This window comes from Excalfactoria chinensis, chromosome 17 (genome assembly GCF_039878825.1).
Source record: "Excalfactoria chinensis isolate bCotChi1 chromosome 17, bCotChi1.hap2, whole genome shotgun sequence".
In the NCBI taxonomy this organism is placed as follows: domain Eukaryota; kingdom Metazoa; phylum Chordata; class Aves; order Galliformes; family Phasianidae; genus Excalfactoria; species Excalfactoria chinensis.
Genome location: NC_092841.1, coordinates 1,558,739 through 1,574,888, shown reverse-complemented (window position 1 = coordinate 1,574,888; position 16,150 = coordinate 1,558,739). Strand labels below are relative to the sequence as shown.

Below are 16,150 nucleotides of genomic sequence, written 5' to 3'. Positions count from 1 at the left end.
CGGAAGCTCTACAGATGCTACCATTATTCTGTGAACGATACAGATGTTCTTAGACTTAAATGATAAGCAAAGAAACCAGCCCTCCCAACTGTTAATCCCATGTGCCACGTTCTTGGGAAACATTCATGTTTCCATTCTATCCCAGTTTATTCCAGTTGATCCTTAATACTGATGGATCAGTCACATGCAGTAACACTTGTATAGCATGCTGTGTGAGCCCTCTGTGGGTTTTGGATGTTGTTTGTGCTGTTCAGAGACTCTTTGAGCTACAGGAGTTATTTCCCCCCACTCCCTTCTCTCCTAACTAGGAAAAGAAGCTGATGGAGGATAGGATTGCTGAATGTACTTCTCAGCTGGCTGAAGAAGAAGAAAAGGCCAAAAACTTGGCAAAACTGAAGAACAAACAGGAGATGATGATCACTGATTTAGAAGGTTTGTTCTTTTATATCTGCCTATCAGAGGTTTTGAGGTCACGCTAGAAAGGAATGGATCACTTACAGCAATGTATAGATGTCTGGATTGGCCTTGTAAATGTACCCTTATATGTACATACCTTAATAGCTGTTGTTTGTTATCTAAACGTGGGGAGAAATGCTGTGCTCCTGCAGGCCTTTATTGCATCTGGCTCCTCCGTGTTGTTCTTCAGCTCATGTTACAGTTTTGAGAATCCATTTCATTTACAGATGCATTCAGGAATTCATGGTGCTGCACGAATCCCCTGGTAACAAGGTAAAGCATCTGTCTCTTAGGAGTTGGCTGCGCTTTTCTATAATAACTTAAAACATTTCTGCAAGAATGTTATTAGCCATTCGGTTATTCCAAAGGAAGCCTAAGCAAGCACCAATTGTTTTCCTCAGTGTTTTATGTATCTGAAATGGTTCCATTTTTCTGTCCGTTTTTTTCTGGATTATTGAACTGTTTTGTCCCAGATTGAAGCTGCCCCACGTAACCTTCCTTAATGTGAAAAGTAAAAGGAATGTATTGAAAACCTTCACGATTGTCTGTAGCTGTTCCACGGTGTGAATGGAGTCGCAATGGCAGAATGTAAAGCAAAATTGCTCTGTGCCCTAATTTGGAAATAGCTTTTCACCAGCTGAATAACGGCCTGTCTTGCCACATCTTCTCAAACTGAGGTGCTGATGGAAGAATACCAGAGCTGTGTGTTCTCTGTGTAGGCAGGTGTTGAGCTAATAGGGATAGAAGGAGATTAATGTGCCTTTACTTTAACAAAAATCATCTCTGGAGACCATGAGTAAAACTGGAAAATAACTCTGGAGTCATCATTTGCTTGGATCAGGATTAGTGGTTCTGAAGGTATTTGACAGCTGGGTTTGGTTATGGTGCCATTCTGAGATGGATGGCAAAGAAAGTGGAAATTAAAGCTTAAATGTAAGGTATGCAATTTCTTGGCTAGCAAAGCATTATAGAATATTTACTCTTGGCAGTGGATCAAGAAGCCTTTAAAGCTTTCCCTGCCCTGGCTCTTGGCACTGCTGGGCACTAAAACTTAGACCGAAAAGCAGTTAATTTTGCTGTGAGATTTCTTGTGTCTCCTCACTGTCTTGTGGCAGAGTTCTGACTGAAGCTCCTCAGAAATACGATGTGAAAACAGAAGGAAAAATGCCTTTTTTCTTGTTGTTTTGTTTTGTAAGAAACTTCTTAGAGGGAGAAAAACATCCTTATGGCCTGAACTACCCTGGGTGGCTGAGAGATCGTTCTTGAGCATCTCTTTCCATAAGGAAGATGAGGGACTGAACCAGTAGCAAGCTTAGAAAGTATGGGAAAGGAATCTATATAGAGAGAACCCACAACGTATTGACCAAGTCTAATAATTATGTTTATGCTTTTGTATGTGAAATTATGCTAATTCAGTGCTAAAGCACCTCTGGTTTGGAAAGCTTCCTGTGGTTCCAGTGTGTTACATACCTGGCCATTAAGCTGCCTGCTGAGCTGTGCTGCGGGGTAATGACTGCCTGCTCTGACAACAGGCAGATGGATGAGGTGCATTGATACAGCGCTGATAAGCGGACGCTTTTCATAAAGAAATGCCTCGGGGCAGGAATATCTCAACTCAGCTTAAAGTTTGCAACGCCTTGTTGAATATCAGTGGGATGATGTGTTAGTAGCACAGATGCTTCCAAAAAGCTGCTTGTCCAAACTTTAAGCCTGTACTTTCCAATAGACCTTTTGGAGCTTTGCCTACCCCTTCAGAAGCTGTGCAAGCTGTTAGTTTTTTCCAGTCCTTTGCTGATCATTCTTGAATCCTTGTGCGTGTGATATCAGTCCTAGCAGTTCAAGCTGCTCTTCTGCCAGACCCCGTTCTTGCTTTCTGTTAAGGCTGAGTTGTTTCTGTTCCCTTACTCCAAACTTTTTGCTACATCCAAGGTAGGTTGACTTTCCTTTTTCTGCATCGTGAAGTTTTGCTGCTTTATTTTATCTCTCCCAGTCAGCATTTCAGGTACAAACTGGATGAGAAATTGACTTAATGTTAATTAAACTTCCACCCCTCCTGCCACCCTGATCCCTTGCCCCCAAACCTTTGGAGGATTATTAGATTAAAATAAACCCCAAAACTTAACAAATCTTTGTTGCTTCTATAGAGCGCTTAAAAAAGGAGGAGAAGACACGTCAAGAGTTAGAAAAAGCGAAGAGAAAACTGGATGGTGAAACAACTGATCTACAGGACCAAATAGCTGAGCTGCAGGCCCAGATTGAAGAGCTGAAGATCCAGCTGGCCAAAAAGGAGGAAGAGCTGCAGGCTGCTCTTGCAAGGTCAGCTCAGGGTGGGGTTTATGAGTATGGAGGGGTGGTAGAAAGCTGCTTTTGGGTTAACTTTAAACATATCGGGATAGGAGTGTTAGCACAGAAGCCAGTTCACATTTGTCAAAGGGAATCTGTAGATGTCAGCATGCTGTGTGCAGGCATGGCCAAACCAGCATTCAGTGTTTTATCTGTGTCCTTGGTCTACAAAGCTGCAAGGTCCAGCAGTGTTGTACAAGAGTTGGAGCTCTGGAAGCTGTTTGGTCCCAGGCTCAGCAGGGAAAAACATTTAATTGTCAGTGAATCAGAGTAGTTTCCATGGCTGGATGGGAAACAAATGACCAGGGCTTGTGTGGTAGCCAGGCACATTATAATATAGATGAAATGCATGTTTATTTTTTGAGTACTGGTGTACTGTGTTGCAGAAAGGACTCAGCAGTCGTGTTTTTGGAGTGGTGTTGAATGAGATCTGCAATACTGACTGTTGTGCCTTTGTTTAACAGAGGTGATGAAGAAGCGGTTCAGAAGAACAATGCACTTAAAGTGATAAGAGAGTTGCAGGCCCAAATTGCTGAGCTGCAGGAGGATCTGGAGTCTGAGAAGGCATCACGCAACAAGGCAGAAAAGCAGAAAAGAGATTTAAGTGAAGAGTTGGAGGCTTTAAAAACTGAACTGGAAGATACCTTGGATACCACTGCGGCACAGCAAGAGCTGAGGTAGGGCCGCGTACCTGTGTAATAAAGCACTGATACAATTAACCTTCAATTTGCTGAAGATTGAAACAGTGTTTTTGGTTTTTAATGTACAACTGGTGCTTGCTCTAGGACAAAACGTGAGCAGGAGGTGGCTGAGCTGAAGAAAGCAATTGAAGAGGAAACCAAGAACCATGAAGCACAGATCCAGGAAATCAGGCAGAGGCACGCTACTGCTCTGGAAGAGCTCTCTGAGCAACTTGAACAGGCCAAAAGGGTGAGCAAGAAATGAGTTACAGCAACGCATTATTCTGCTTCTAGGTTTTACATAAGTAATGTAACTGTCCTGGGACCTTCTGCTCACAGCTGCAGAGCTAAACTGTCTATCTGTACATACGTTACCAAATGGATTGCATGTGAATATATTGCAACTCCTGGATATGACATCTGTGTGAAAAGCCCTGATTAGTCTTGGAAGAATTACACCTAGAGATAAAATCACATGGGAGTTCTGCAATCCATATGCTTATTTGGTGAAAAGCAGTCCACAGCACTGAGTGATCAGCAGAGTGCTTCCAAATATGGACACTGGAGCAGCAGCACTCAGAAATAACAAACTCTGAGTGCAGGTACTGTGAAGTTCTTCCAGCCACTCCAACTCTCTACTTGTTCTGCAGCTCTAGTGCTGAGTGGAGCATCTCTGGCCCATCTGTACAGCTGTATTGTTTGTGGTAACCACCACCAGAGCAGGCAGGAGGAGGCACTCCTTTGTTACTACCCATAGGTAGCACTATTTCTACTAGCGAGTTCTTTGTTCAAGAGCAGAATTATCCAACACTGCCATAAAGAGCATTGAGCTTTAAGTGATGGCAGTCTTTGGTCATTCACAAATATATCTGTGGACAGTTGATAAGCTGTAGCCCTATTTTTATATAGGGAATAACTCGCAGAATTCCTGAAGTGAAAATACCGAGTGAGAAATGCAGCAGATAATGTTGGAAATTGAGGTTTTTTTCACTTGGAAATCTTATATTCTCTGCTTCTTGTTTGTTAAACGTCAGCAATGCAGTGTGAAAAATGGAGGAATACCCTGCAATCTTAAACAAAGGGTCCTCTGAGAAAATGATGTCAGTTTTGGTGAGGATGGAACTAATAGAACTAAACAGTAAGAGTGGAACAGGAAAAGGGTTGGCGTAAGAGATGGTTCAAAAGGGTGGGGTTTTTTTTGACCAATGTCAGTGCATTGGTGGAAAGTGCTTTGTTGTGCACTTCCAGGCTGCTATGCCTACTAAAATCAGGGCAACTTCAACTGCTGTCTTTCCTTTTATTTCTGTGAGGTGAGCCATGCTGATCTGTTCATGGGCACATTCCTTCCTACTTACAGTGCGACTCAAACAGTCATTTTACAGCACTGCTGTCCCAGATCTTACTGAAGTCACAGAAGGGTTTTTCTGGTGCTCACTGATACCTGTAATGTCTACAAGTGGATTAACTTGCATTAACTCGTATTTGTCCAACGTGCACAGAATGTTACCTGGCAGCATTTGAAGCCCTTTGCTTGCAGCTTGCTGAGTAACTTGGTTTATCTCTCAACTTGTAAAGTGGATTTGCTGGACTGATTGATGGTTTTTAGCAGATTTCCTTATTGATCTATATAACAAAGTGTTGAATTTTTTGTTTTCTTTCTTTTCTAGTTCAAAGCAAATCTCGAAAAAAACAAGCAAGGCCTCGAGTCTGACAACAAGGAGCTGGCCTGTGAAGTGAAGGTGTTGCAGCAGGTCAAGGCAGAGTCTGAGCATAAGAGGAAGAAGCTTGATGCTCAGGTACAAGAACTAACTGCTAAGGTCACAGAAGGCGAAAGACTGAGAGTGGAGCTGGCGGAGAAAGCTAACAAGCTGCAGGTAAGGCTTTATGGGAGTCCTAAGGCAGGAAAGTGAAAACTTCAGATGTCTGCAGAAATAACTGGGCGAAGCATCTTTCAAAGATGCAGCTGAGTCTGCAGGAGTTGGGCTTGTAGAGGTGGGAAGTGACCTCATGACCTCAGTCATGTTGCTGGTGTGGATTTCAGGAGCCTTAAAGTGGTGACATATCTCTGAAAGAAACAGCCCCAAAAGCTCCGGCTTACATTCTGACTGTCCAGCTGTGTAATAATTAATAGTGCCTTCTAAGTGCATTGCTTCCCATCCCAGAGACCAAATCCCATAGGAGGCTCAGTCAGCTGCTGGCCTTCAGGTTTGATGTTGGATAGAGGACTGAGCAGACTGGGCTGTTCTCATTTGAAGGTGTGAGCAAAATGTCACCGATTTCCTTTTGTGCTCCAAAGTTGGGATTATGACAGGTAAGGATTGCAAGTCCCGTTATTTGGGAAACAGAGAAAATGAGCAAAAAAAGGAGCCGGGGCTGAATTTTGGAGAGCAGCAATGAGTGCTGAGGTAAATCAACATAATGCCCTTCAGAGTGGGGATGACCCAGTTCATTTCAGAGGAAGATTTCATGCATTCTCTTACAGTATCCCCTGAGTAACATAGTCTAAAGTAGCTGGAGTTGGCACCTGATGGTCGCCTTCGTGGAGGTGCTTTAAAGCCAGCTGTCGTCCTGATAATCCTGGAATTCATGATCCCATACAGTCCTATAATGAAGAATAACGTTTGACTATGAATGCAGAACATTGACCTGCAGATATTGGAATGACATGTTCCATTAAATGGCACACCTACCATGTTATACCCCTGAAGTTCCATATTGGCATCCAGCTTCAAGTTTATAGCCAATGTTCAATTTATTTGGCTTGGGATTCCCATATACTGGGAACTACTGTTATCACTGCAATTTGGGGCTGGTTCTGAAGCTCCAGCTCCCAGTGGGATGTAGGATTCGCCATGATTCAGCCGCACACTGTTACCTTGATCTGCTTGCTTTGCAGAATGAGTTGGACAATGTCTCAAGTCTCCTGGAGGAAGCAGAGAAGAAAGGCATCAAGTTTGCCAAGGATGCAGCTAGTTTGGAATCCCAACTCCAGGATACACAGGTGTGTGTGCAGTGAGGATTGAGCTTCACTCCTTACCGAACTGCTGACTGCAGAGCAGAAAATACGTTTTCATTCATGGCTTTGAAAGTCCATTGAGTAGAATCTGCGCTTCTTCTTTGTGTCTAGTGCAATACGATGTATATCTGACCGCTCAGCTACGTGTAGGATTTCACTGCTGCTTTTTTTCCCTCCTAGGCCATTTAAAATAGGTGCTCTGTGCTTGTTCTAAAGAACAAAAGTTAAAGATAATTTCTCAGCTCATCCCTTCTAAACGCAGGAAAAGATGTTATCTATGAACTTCTAGCATACTGCGGCTTATATCCCCTTATCAGAAATATGCTTTATAGAGGTTTGCCCCAAATGAATGTTTAATACCTTCTTGGAAAGCTGAATTTGAGCTGTTTTTATAGGCATGTCACTGTACAAAAATCTTGCAAGAAAAATAATTAAGCCTGAAACTCTTCATAGAGTAATGGAGGATGGTGGTCAAACTGAGCTTTGAACGTGTCTGTTTGTGTGACAGGAGCTACTTCAGGAAGAAACTCGCCAGAAACTCAACCTGAGCAGCAGAATCAGGCAGCTGGAAGAGGAGAAGAACAACCTGCAAGAGCAGCAGGAAGAGGAGGAGGAGGCCAGGAAGAACCTGGAGAAACAGATGCTTGCCTTGCAGGCACAGGTGGGTTGTTGCAAATGGCAAATCTTAAGGTCTGTAGATCTTGGGATGTCATCTGAAGTTGCCGAGTCAGGCTGTCACATCTGTGAAGCTGTGGATGTCCTACCCATATTCAGGATGGGCACAGCCCTCAGCAGCCTGCTCTGGGTGGAAGGTGCCCTCCTTGTGGTAGAGAATTGGAACTGGGTGATCTTCAGGGTCCTTTGCAACTCCAGGCAGCCTGCGATCTAACTTGCAGAGTGGGTTTCTGAATAGAGCTTCCTGTGTTCTTCCTCCACTGTGATAATGATCGGCACAACCAACTGTAATGGGCAGAGCATTGCTCTGTTTAGTATGCTGCTAGCTCACCATTTTTGTCTTACTTTAACCAGTGAGAGCATCTGTTTGTGGTTTTGTAGTCTGGGCTTGATGCGTTTGTTTTCTTCTATGATGTACTATATTATTTTCTTTCGATACATTTAGTTAGCTGAGGCTAAGAAGAAGGTAGATGATGACCTGGGAACAATTGAAGGCTTGGAGGAAAACAAGAAGAAGTTACTGAAGGATATGGAATCCTTAAGCCAACGCCTGGAAGAGAAGGCAATGGCTTATGACAAACTAGAAAAGACAAAGAACCGCCTGCAGCAAGAGCTGGATGACCTGATGGTGGATCTGGATCATCAGCGCCAGATTGTTTCTAACCTGGAGAAAAAGCAGAAGAAATTTGATCAGGTATTCTCGTTTCCTGTCATCTTGCTATGATTTTTAAATGGCATTTCCTTAAGTAGTTACTGCATCAATGAATGTTGTAAATAGAGGAATCCAGGTATCAATAACTCTGATGTGAGCGTCGTGACTCTTGTTATGGGTGGGCACTTATGATTTTAGTGAGCTATGTATCACCTTTGAGTTCTGTTAGATCAAGAAATAAACTCGTACAGAAGGAAATGATATTGGAACAGAAACTTGACTTAAAAAGCTTTAGTTAAGCTTGCGGGATTACAGTAAGGAAGGACAGGAGGACCAAAAGATCAAAATGTAAAACGTTAGTATTGACTGATAGCGTTATTTCCTCATCTCATCCCTCAACAGCCTCAGCTGTTTCCTTACCAGCACTCTGACCAAGTCCTGAAAGGCTGAAGAGAACTTCTGAAGGTTGACTAAACTTAAACCACTTTGAATGACTGTAACACACAGGGCTGTAAGGAGCTGATTATAGAACAAGGAGATTAATTTATGTTTGCGTTACTTTGTTGTTCAGATGCTGGCAGAAGAGAAGAACATTTCTGCTCGATACGCAGAGGAGAGAGATCGTGCTGAAGCAGAGGCGAGGGAGAAGGAAACGAAAGCGCTGTCTCTGGCTCGGGCTCTGGAAGAAGCCCTGGAAGCAAAGGAAGAATTTGAGAGGCAGAACAAACAATTGCGTGCAGATATGGAGGACTTAATGAGTTCTAAAGATGATGTGGGCAAAAATGTAAGTGCTTCTCCACCTTATTACACTATATGGGGGTTAGCACAGTAAATTCCCTCAAGAAGTGTGTATGGGTCTGATAAATGTTTGTGGTTCAGGTCCACGAGCTGGAGAAATCCAAGAGAACTTTAGAGCAACAGGTTGAAGAGATGAGAACTCAACTTGAGGAACTGGAAGATGAACTGCAGGCCACAGAAGATGCTAAGCTTCGTTTGGAGGTGAACATGCAAGCTATGAAAGCCCAGTTTGACAGAGATCTGCAAGCCAGAGATGAGCAGAATGAAGAGAAGAAGAGGATGCTGGTCAAACAAGTATGTCTGGTTTACTGCTCTTGGTTGCACTGCACTGAGGGAAGGGTGTGAGGCTCCATTGCCAAAGTTTTGTGGCTTCCTTAGTAACTTCCTACTAGAACATAAAGTCAAGACCCCACCCTATAAAAAATCCCAATCCGATCTTAGTGAATAACTGAGAATCTAATATATGGATCTTGTAGAAACAAACAGTAGCCTTGGAAGGCTTCTGGAGTTGATTGTCATTAACTTGCATAGGATGGGAGCCCTTGATGTTAATATGAGGAGCGATGCTTGATTTTTTTTATACAAAAAGAGAAGTAATGGTCACTAAGTAGCTGAACAGATGAGATGGGAATGCTTCTAGCAGTGAGTTACTGTCTGCTTTCTTCTTTGTCAGTTCAGAGATCTCTGCTTCCAATTTGTGGATTTCTTTTTGCAGTGTCTTCCCCTGTAGTTTGTGTTCTGTAGTCTCTTCCAGTCAAGTAACATCCATCCAGTTGTGCAGAGACCTTTTGGATTCTCAGACCATTAGTTGGGACTTTGTTCCATTGCTGGGACAGATCTGCTAAATGCCTTCATCTCACAGGTGCGGGAGATGGAGGCGGAGCTGGAGGATGAGCGCAAGCAGAGGGCTCTTGCTGTAGCAGCCAAGAAGAAAATGGAGATGGATCTGAAAGACCTGGAAGGTCAGATAGAAGCTGCAAACAAGGCTCGAGATGAAGCCATCAAACAGCTACGTAAGCTCCAGGTAAGCCCAGAAGATGAACTGCTGTCCTCTGGTGACTGCCAAGTCTGTTCTTGTTAAACACGTTTGTAGTTTGAAGGCAAGAGGAATGTTGTAGTCGACTGTGCTGGCATGTCATAGATTCTCTGGCCTGAACGTAGCATCTCTTCCCATCCTTCTGCTGGTAAGGAGTTAAGGCTGTCCTCATGTATTTCTATTCAGTAATGGTGGTCTTTATTTCAGCACTTCCTGAAGGATTTACTGAGTGTTGCCTCACAGAGCACATTAATTTCATGTCCTTTGAGTTTACTGATTTGGGCTCAGCTGTTCCTGGTTGCTGCTTCCTCAAGACCATCTCAGGGCGTTTTCAGCCAGAAATGCTTCAGAGAAAAAGGAGGAGTAACTTGCAGTTGCTTTTAAGGAGCTCCAAGTTGCTCGTTCTTTAGCAGGAGGGCCCAGTCCTTGTGCTGAGGATTTATTTCCCATTCCCAGAAAAACATTCAACATTTGGTAGAGTTGAGTTTTGTCCAAGGTTTCTCAGTGGCCCAAAGCTGCACAAGTGTGAGATTGTGGCAAGACCACGGAAGGCACATGGCAAATTAAATTGCCTTTCTGCCCTGTCCTCTCTATGCCTCGGCAATCCAGCTGAACAGAGACAGCTCTGGGGCAGAGTCCAGGCTGTGGGTGAGGAGGGAAGGCAAGACGTGCTGGTACCTGACAGCATCGTACTCCCCCTCTCCAGAAGGGTAAGTCATGTAGAGATCTTGTTGCTGCGCTGTGTGCCTTCATGCAGACACCCAAAATAAGTTCTAAAAATGGGAGGCATTCGAGGCCAGGCTGGATGTGACCCTGGGCAGCCTGGTCTGATGGTCGATGACACTGCACATAGCAGGGGGGTTGTAGCATAACATTGGAGGCAGGTAAATGTAATTTCAATGCAGTTTCCCTCCGGCTTTCATACCCTTTTAGCATCTGAAGTCAAACTGGTGCAGTTTAACACACAGTGAGGCCTTAGCAATGCTTGTAAGTGGAAGCTAAGCATGTGCTTCTCGTCCTTATGTACAAAGCACTGAGTTTGTTACTTCTGCACTGAGAAGTTTTACCTTGTCTATTTGTAATGTGCTTTTTCAGTCAAAGTCTATAGATTTCTTTATCCCGAGTCACTCCAAAAGCTTCGTCTTTTCCACAAGTTCCACAGCAAATGTCATTGAGCGGCTCTTTATTGGAGTTCTTTTCTCAACAAGAAATACACCAAACAAATTAAGTGAATCCCTATAATAGGATATTTCTGATGATGAATACATGATGGAGACAAGAAAATGAAGTTAAGCTATAAAAATAATGGAAGATGCATTGAAATGGAATGAAGTCACTCTGGGGGAGGGAGGCTTTTCCTCTAAAGGGGTCAAAGTGCTTCAGAGCTCCTAATAGATCTTGTGGCTGCAACTGATGCAACTGTGGGGCTTTTCCAACTGCAGGCTCAAATGAAGGACTACCAGAGGGAGCTGGAAGAAGCCCGTGCGTCCAGAGATGAGATCTTTGCACAGTCCAAAGAGAGTGAAAAGAAACTCAAAGGTCTCGAGGCGGAAATACTTCAGCTCCAGGAGGTGAGAGTGAACTTCACACTTACTGTCCTTGGTGTAGAGTAAGGAGAGGGTTGAGCAGTGGGAGTGAAAATCTGTCCTACTGTGTTGAACAGAAAAGGGAGCCGGGTGAGCTTTCTCTTCCCACCCTGTCACCCTGCTTCCTTCTGCAGCTCTCTGGTGAGCTTGGGCTTCAGTGCAGTCATTCCAGCAGAATCTTTTACTTCTCTGCCTGAGCTGTGTGACAGCTGAAACAGATTTGAGGCCTCACTGAACTTGCAGGGAGGTTCAGGAGTCTCTGAGAGGAACAATGTTGGGTTTTTTTCTTACTGCTTAGAGCTTCAGTGTTGCTTCATGTGTTTTAGAGGCTGTGGATGCCCCATCCCTGCAGGCATTCAAGGCCAGGCTGGATGTGGCTCTGGGCAGCCTGGTCTGCTGGTTGGTGACCCTGCACACAGCAGGGGGTTGGAGCTGGATGAGCACTGTGGGCCTTTGCAACCCAGGCCATTCTGTGGTTCTGTGATTTCAGGGATCTTTGAAGCATCTCCCAGAAGTTACTCCAAGGGCAAACTGTTTGCAGGGCTATTGAGATTCATTGCACATCTTTTCTCAAACCTTGGCAGGAATTTGCTGCATCCGAACGAGCCCGTCGGCACGCTGAGCAAGAAAGGGACGAACTGGCTGATGAGATCGCAAACAGCGCTTCAGGAAAGTGAGTCACCAAATGTATTCAGTGTGCAGCTGAAGGACTTCAGCCAGCAGCAGCTGCGGTTCTCAATAGCCTGCTTGCAAGTTCTGCGTTGATTTGTCTTTATGCATACAAAGCAGCTGGCTTTGTATCGCACCTGAACGTGTCTTGACCCCAACGCTTCTCTCCTAGGTCAGCGCTGCTGGATGAGAAGCGCCGGCTGGAGGCTCGCATTGCACAGCTGGAGGAGGAGCTGGAAGAAGAGCAGAGCAACATGGAGCTTCTCAACGAGAGGTTCCGGAAGACCACCCTGCAGGTGAGTTGTTGGCAGTGTTGCTATCAGGACCAGCTCGTGCTTGGGCTGAGTGGAGGCTCTGAATAGCACCAAATGATCCGTTCTCCTCCTCTGAAAGGTTGACACTCTGAATTCTGAGCTGGCCGGGGAGCGGAGCGCTGCGCAGAAGAGTGAAAATGCACGGCAGCAGCTGGAGAGGCAGAACAAAGAGCTGAAAGCCAAGCTGCAGGAGCTGGAGGGGTCTGTGAAGTCCAAGTTCAAGGCAACGATTTCTACTCTAGAAGCCAAGATTGCTCAGCTAGAAGAACAGCTTGAGCAGGAAGCAAAGTAAGGACAGATCTGCGTGATCCGTCAGTAGAGTGTCTGAGACATCCATGCCTTAAGTTACTGTGGGGCTGAGGTGTGGGGTCCCAGCTACAGCACAGCTGGTTTTATTATCTAAAAACTGTTTGAGGGACTGACTTGAATCAGATGTGTTGGGGTTGAAAGTTTCAGAGTGTGTGTTCCTTAACTGAAACTGGATTTATTTCTTGCAGTTAACAAGTGATTGTGTGGGCTGGTAGTCCCAGAAACCACAGCTGCTTTAGCAGAAGCTTCTGAAGGCCAAACATCTCCTTGAGACGCTGGTCTCTTTGGGTTAGGCCTTAAAGAGGAAGGAGTGCTACAGGGATGCTGAAGGGCCTGGAGCTTCTCTCTTGTGAGGAGAAGCTGAAAGCTGTGACTGCAGAGCCTGGAGGAGGCTTGGGGATGTCATCTGTATATGCACATCCATCAGAGAGGTGCAGAGGGTGGAGCCTGGCGCTTGTCAGTGGTGTCCGGGGACAGGACAAGAGGCTGTGGGCAGGAGCTGGAATGCAGGAGATTCCACTTTTTGACTGGTTGTGACTGAGCACTGGTGCAGGTTGCTGAGAGATTGTGGGGTCTCTTCCTTGGAGGCATTCCAAAGCTGCTGGGTGTGGAAAAGCAGCTCTGTGTGGCCCTGTTGGCCTCCAGGGGTCCCTCCTCACCTCAGCCATTCTTTGAATAGCAAATAACCCTAACACTGCTCTGTTGAATCTTGCTGTGTAGAAGCACATCCCTGTCCCTCCTTTTAGCCTTCAAACGGTACTTGTGCTGCTCCAGTGCTTGTACTTCATGCTTCTAAAGCTGCATCCAGTGTATTTAAACTGAAGTCAGTGCTGCTGGTGGCGGCGGGCACGTCAGGCTCAGGATTGAGCTGCACAGTGAGGCAGGAAACCTTGTGAGAGAGCAGATGTGGTGCTCACCGCCTTCATGTGGCTTCTGGTTGCTTCCAGGGAAAGAGCAGCTGCGAACAAACTGGTGCGGCGCACGGAGAAGAAACTGAAAGAAGTTTTCATGCAGGTGGAGGATGAGCGCCGCCACGCGGACCAGTACAAGGAGCAGGTGGGTGGAATGGCTTTGTTTGTGCTTGGGAAAGGTGGGTACAGCCCTGCTCTGAGTAGGAAGGTGTTGTTAAGGAGCTTTATAATGAAGATGTGAGGGAATCCCCGTCTTGATAACTGAACTGGTGGAGCAGTTCCTTGCCTGCTCCCTGTTAGCTCTGTTATGATGTGTTATGCACTCCGGTCTCTGAGATCCAGATGGGAGTCTGCGCTGAGGCTCCATCTCCAGCAGGGATGGTTGGAGGGCTGGAGAACCTCTCTGCCTTCCCACATTGCAGGGCTGCACCTGCTGACTTTGATCCTGACAACCTGATTTTATTTTAGATGGAAAAAGCAAATGCCAGGATGAAACAGCTGAAGCGCCAGCTGGAGGAGGCTGAGGAAGAAGCCACACGTGCAAATGCTTCCCGACGTAAACTGCAACGTGAGCTGGATGATGCCACGGAGGCTAACGAGGGCCTGAGCCGGGAGGTCAGCACCCTAAAAAACAGGCTAAGGTACGTGGTGCAGGAGGTGGCAGGGCTGTGTCTGTAATGCTGCGTCCTTGGGGAGCGCTCAGCTGTGGAGCTTCGGGGATGGGCTGCACTGGAGTCTGCCGTTGGGGCAGCGTGAGGACGATGCTGAGGCTGTTGTCCGTTTGTTGCCTGCAGGAGGGGCGGCCCCATCACCTTTTCCTCCGGCCGATCCGGGAGGCGCCAGCTGCACATCGAAGGGGCCTCCCTGGAGCTGTCAGATGACGACGCTGAGAGCAAAGGCAGCGACGTGAACGAAGCGCAGCCCAGCCCTGCAGAGTAGAGCCCCGCACACCGTTTGCATGCAGAGACCTTTACACAACAGTCGGCAGAGCAAAGAGGACTTTCCTGACCACCAGACTGCCTTGTGGCCCTAAATCTGCCTTACTAAATGTCGGCATGCTACAAGGTTACTTACCATAGGTCAACTATGTCTTAAGGCTCTCCAGCCTCACCATACTGTACCCTGCTTCAGATATAGGTACAACCCCTATTATATATAATTTTTTTTTTTACATATAGTAACAAAATGGGATCGTCTGTTTCAGTGCATCTATTTTCCAGACACTCACTGTAAAGCCATTTTATAAAGCATCGTGTGAAGGATGAAACTTGGTTAAAAAACCCCCCACAAAACTTCATTCCCAGAGGGTTGGTGGTTGGGACAGCCCCGTTGTCATGGCTCAGCATGCTTTGTACAGACAGCATCCTTCCATTTCTTCTGTGCTCGGGCAGCCCCTGGCTGCGCTGAGCCCGTTGGATCATTGAAGACCAAACTGCACCCTCATCTTTCTTTTCTCCTAACTGTGTGACCGACACACAATCCGTGAGTGAACTGCAAAGAGCCTCGGGAAGCGTTAGGGGGAAACGTAGTGATGAGTGAGTAGTGTCCATCTTTTAACCCTCACTACCATTTTGGAGTGTTCTCAGCACTCGCTCCATCCATTCATGTCATGCAGTACAGGCCAGCAGCGGCACCGTTCCTCTGTGTACAGTACTTTGCAGCTGTAGCGTCCTGCTCTTCCCACGCCCGACAGGTCTGTATATACATAGTAAGGCTAGGACGATGTGAACACCAGTGGAAACGAGCATACAGCACAGGCACAGTAACTTATTGACGTCAGGCCGAGCGCTCTTCAGGACGGTGGCCGTGCTCACAGCGCTGCGCAGGGGGATGCTCCTGCCTGCAGTTAACATGCCAGTGGATGTGAATCCTTTTCTCGTCGTCGTCGTTGTTGTTGGTTTTGATTTGAGCAGTATTACAGCAGTAGTTAGCCTTCCTTTTGTTTCAATAGCTGAAAAACTGACATTACAGAAAGTGCCTTAGACACTACAGTACTAAGACAATGTTACATATATAATTTGCCTATATAACGATGATTTAATGTATTAATTTTGACTGTGCTTCATATCATGTACCTCTCTAGTCCAAGTGGTATTATGGCTATTAGTGACAATGAATCAGTGTTAATAGGAACCTTCCTCTGCCACGCGCTCCAACAAAAAGATACGGATTTCCTTCTTTTGGTTCAAAGCTTTAACATCCGTCGCAAAGGTTTTGTTTGTGTTTGGGTATTTTTAATCAAACTGGCTGTTGACCACCAGGCATCTGACTGCAAATATCTTGTTTTCTTGTATACCCATATTTCTAGACAATGATTTTTGTAAGACAATAAATTTATTCATTATAGCTGTGGCCGCCTGCTCTGTTTACTTACAGGAAGAGCTACTTCTTGAGGCTGGCATAGACCTTAATAAAGGAGAATATGGCTGGAAGCTGACTGCTCCCTTCTTAGTGTTTTGGTTTTCTCTTTTGCTCTTTTCTCTTCATGCAGCGTCAAGTGTTGGGTGAGGGCTGAGCCTTAGAACTCCACTGGTAGCGCCGCTCAGTATCACAAAGGGGGCTCAAACCCTGCCTGCTTCCCATCCTCTATTTATCAGCATCTGGACTCTCCTGGGAGCAGGGAAAGCTGTTCTTGTTGCCTCCACAGCCAGCAGCAGCGCTGGCAGCAGGGAGGGTGTGAGCTCAGTGCTGCAGCTGGGGGTGGT

At 45.8% G+C, this 16,150-nt stretch overlaps 1 protein-coding gene across 5 annotated transcripts in view; it reads left to right on the top strand.

The window, feature by feature from the left end:
- Positions 1-15,882, top strand: part of MYH10 (myosin heavy chain 10) — an 87,081-nt gene extending 71,199 nt beyond the window's left edge. For all 5 annotated transcript variants that reach the window (XM_072351892.1, XM_072351890.1, XM_072351891.1 and 2 more), the window contains 18 exons: positions 309-432; positions 2,601-2,772; positions 3,264-3,476; positions 3,585-3,729; positions 5,147-5,353; positions 6,376-6,480; positions 7,004-7,156; positions 7,616-7,864; positions 8,394-8,606; positions 8,702-8,914; positions 9,483-9,644; positions 11,099-11,227; positions 11,827-11,915; positions 12,084-12,207; positions 12,305-12,513; positions 13,482-13,590; positions 13,914-14,086; positions 14,240-15,882. In XM_072351892.1, coding sequence (XP_072207993.1) covers positions 309-432; positions 2,601-2,772; positions 3,264-3,476; positions 3,585-3,729; positions 5,147-5,353; positions 6,376-6,480; positions 7,004-7,156; positions 7,616-7,864; positions 8,394-8,606; positions 8,702-8,914; positions 9,483-9,644; positions 11,099-11,227; positions 11,827-11,915; positions 12,084-12,207; positions 12,305-12,513; positions 13,482-13,590; positions 13,914-14,086; positions 14,240-14,384 — 2,934 coding nt within the window. In that variant the 3' untranslated portion in view covers positions 14,385-15,882. The remainder of the gene's footprint in view (positions 1-308; positions 433-2,600; positions 2,773-3,263; positions 3,477-3,584; positions 3,730-5,146; positions 5,354-6,375; positions 6,481-7,003; positions 7,157-7,615; positions 7,865-8,393; positions 8,607-8,701; positions 8,915-9,482; positions 9,645-11,098; positions 11,228-11,826; positions 11,916-12,083; positions 12,208-12,304; positions 12,514-13,481; positions 13,591-13,913; positions 14,087-14,239) is intronic.
- Positions 15,883-16,150: the final 268 nt, after the last annotated feature.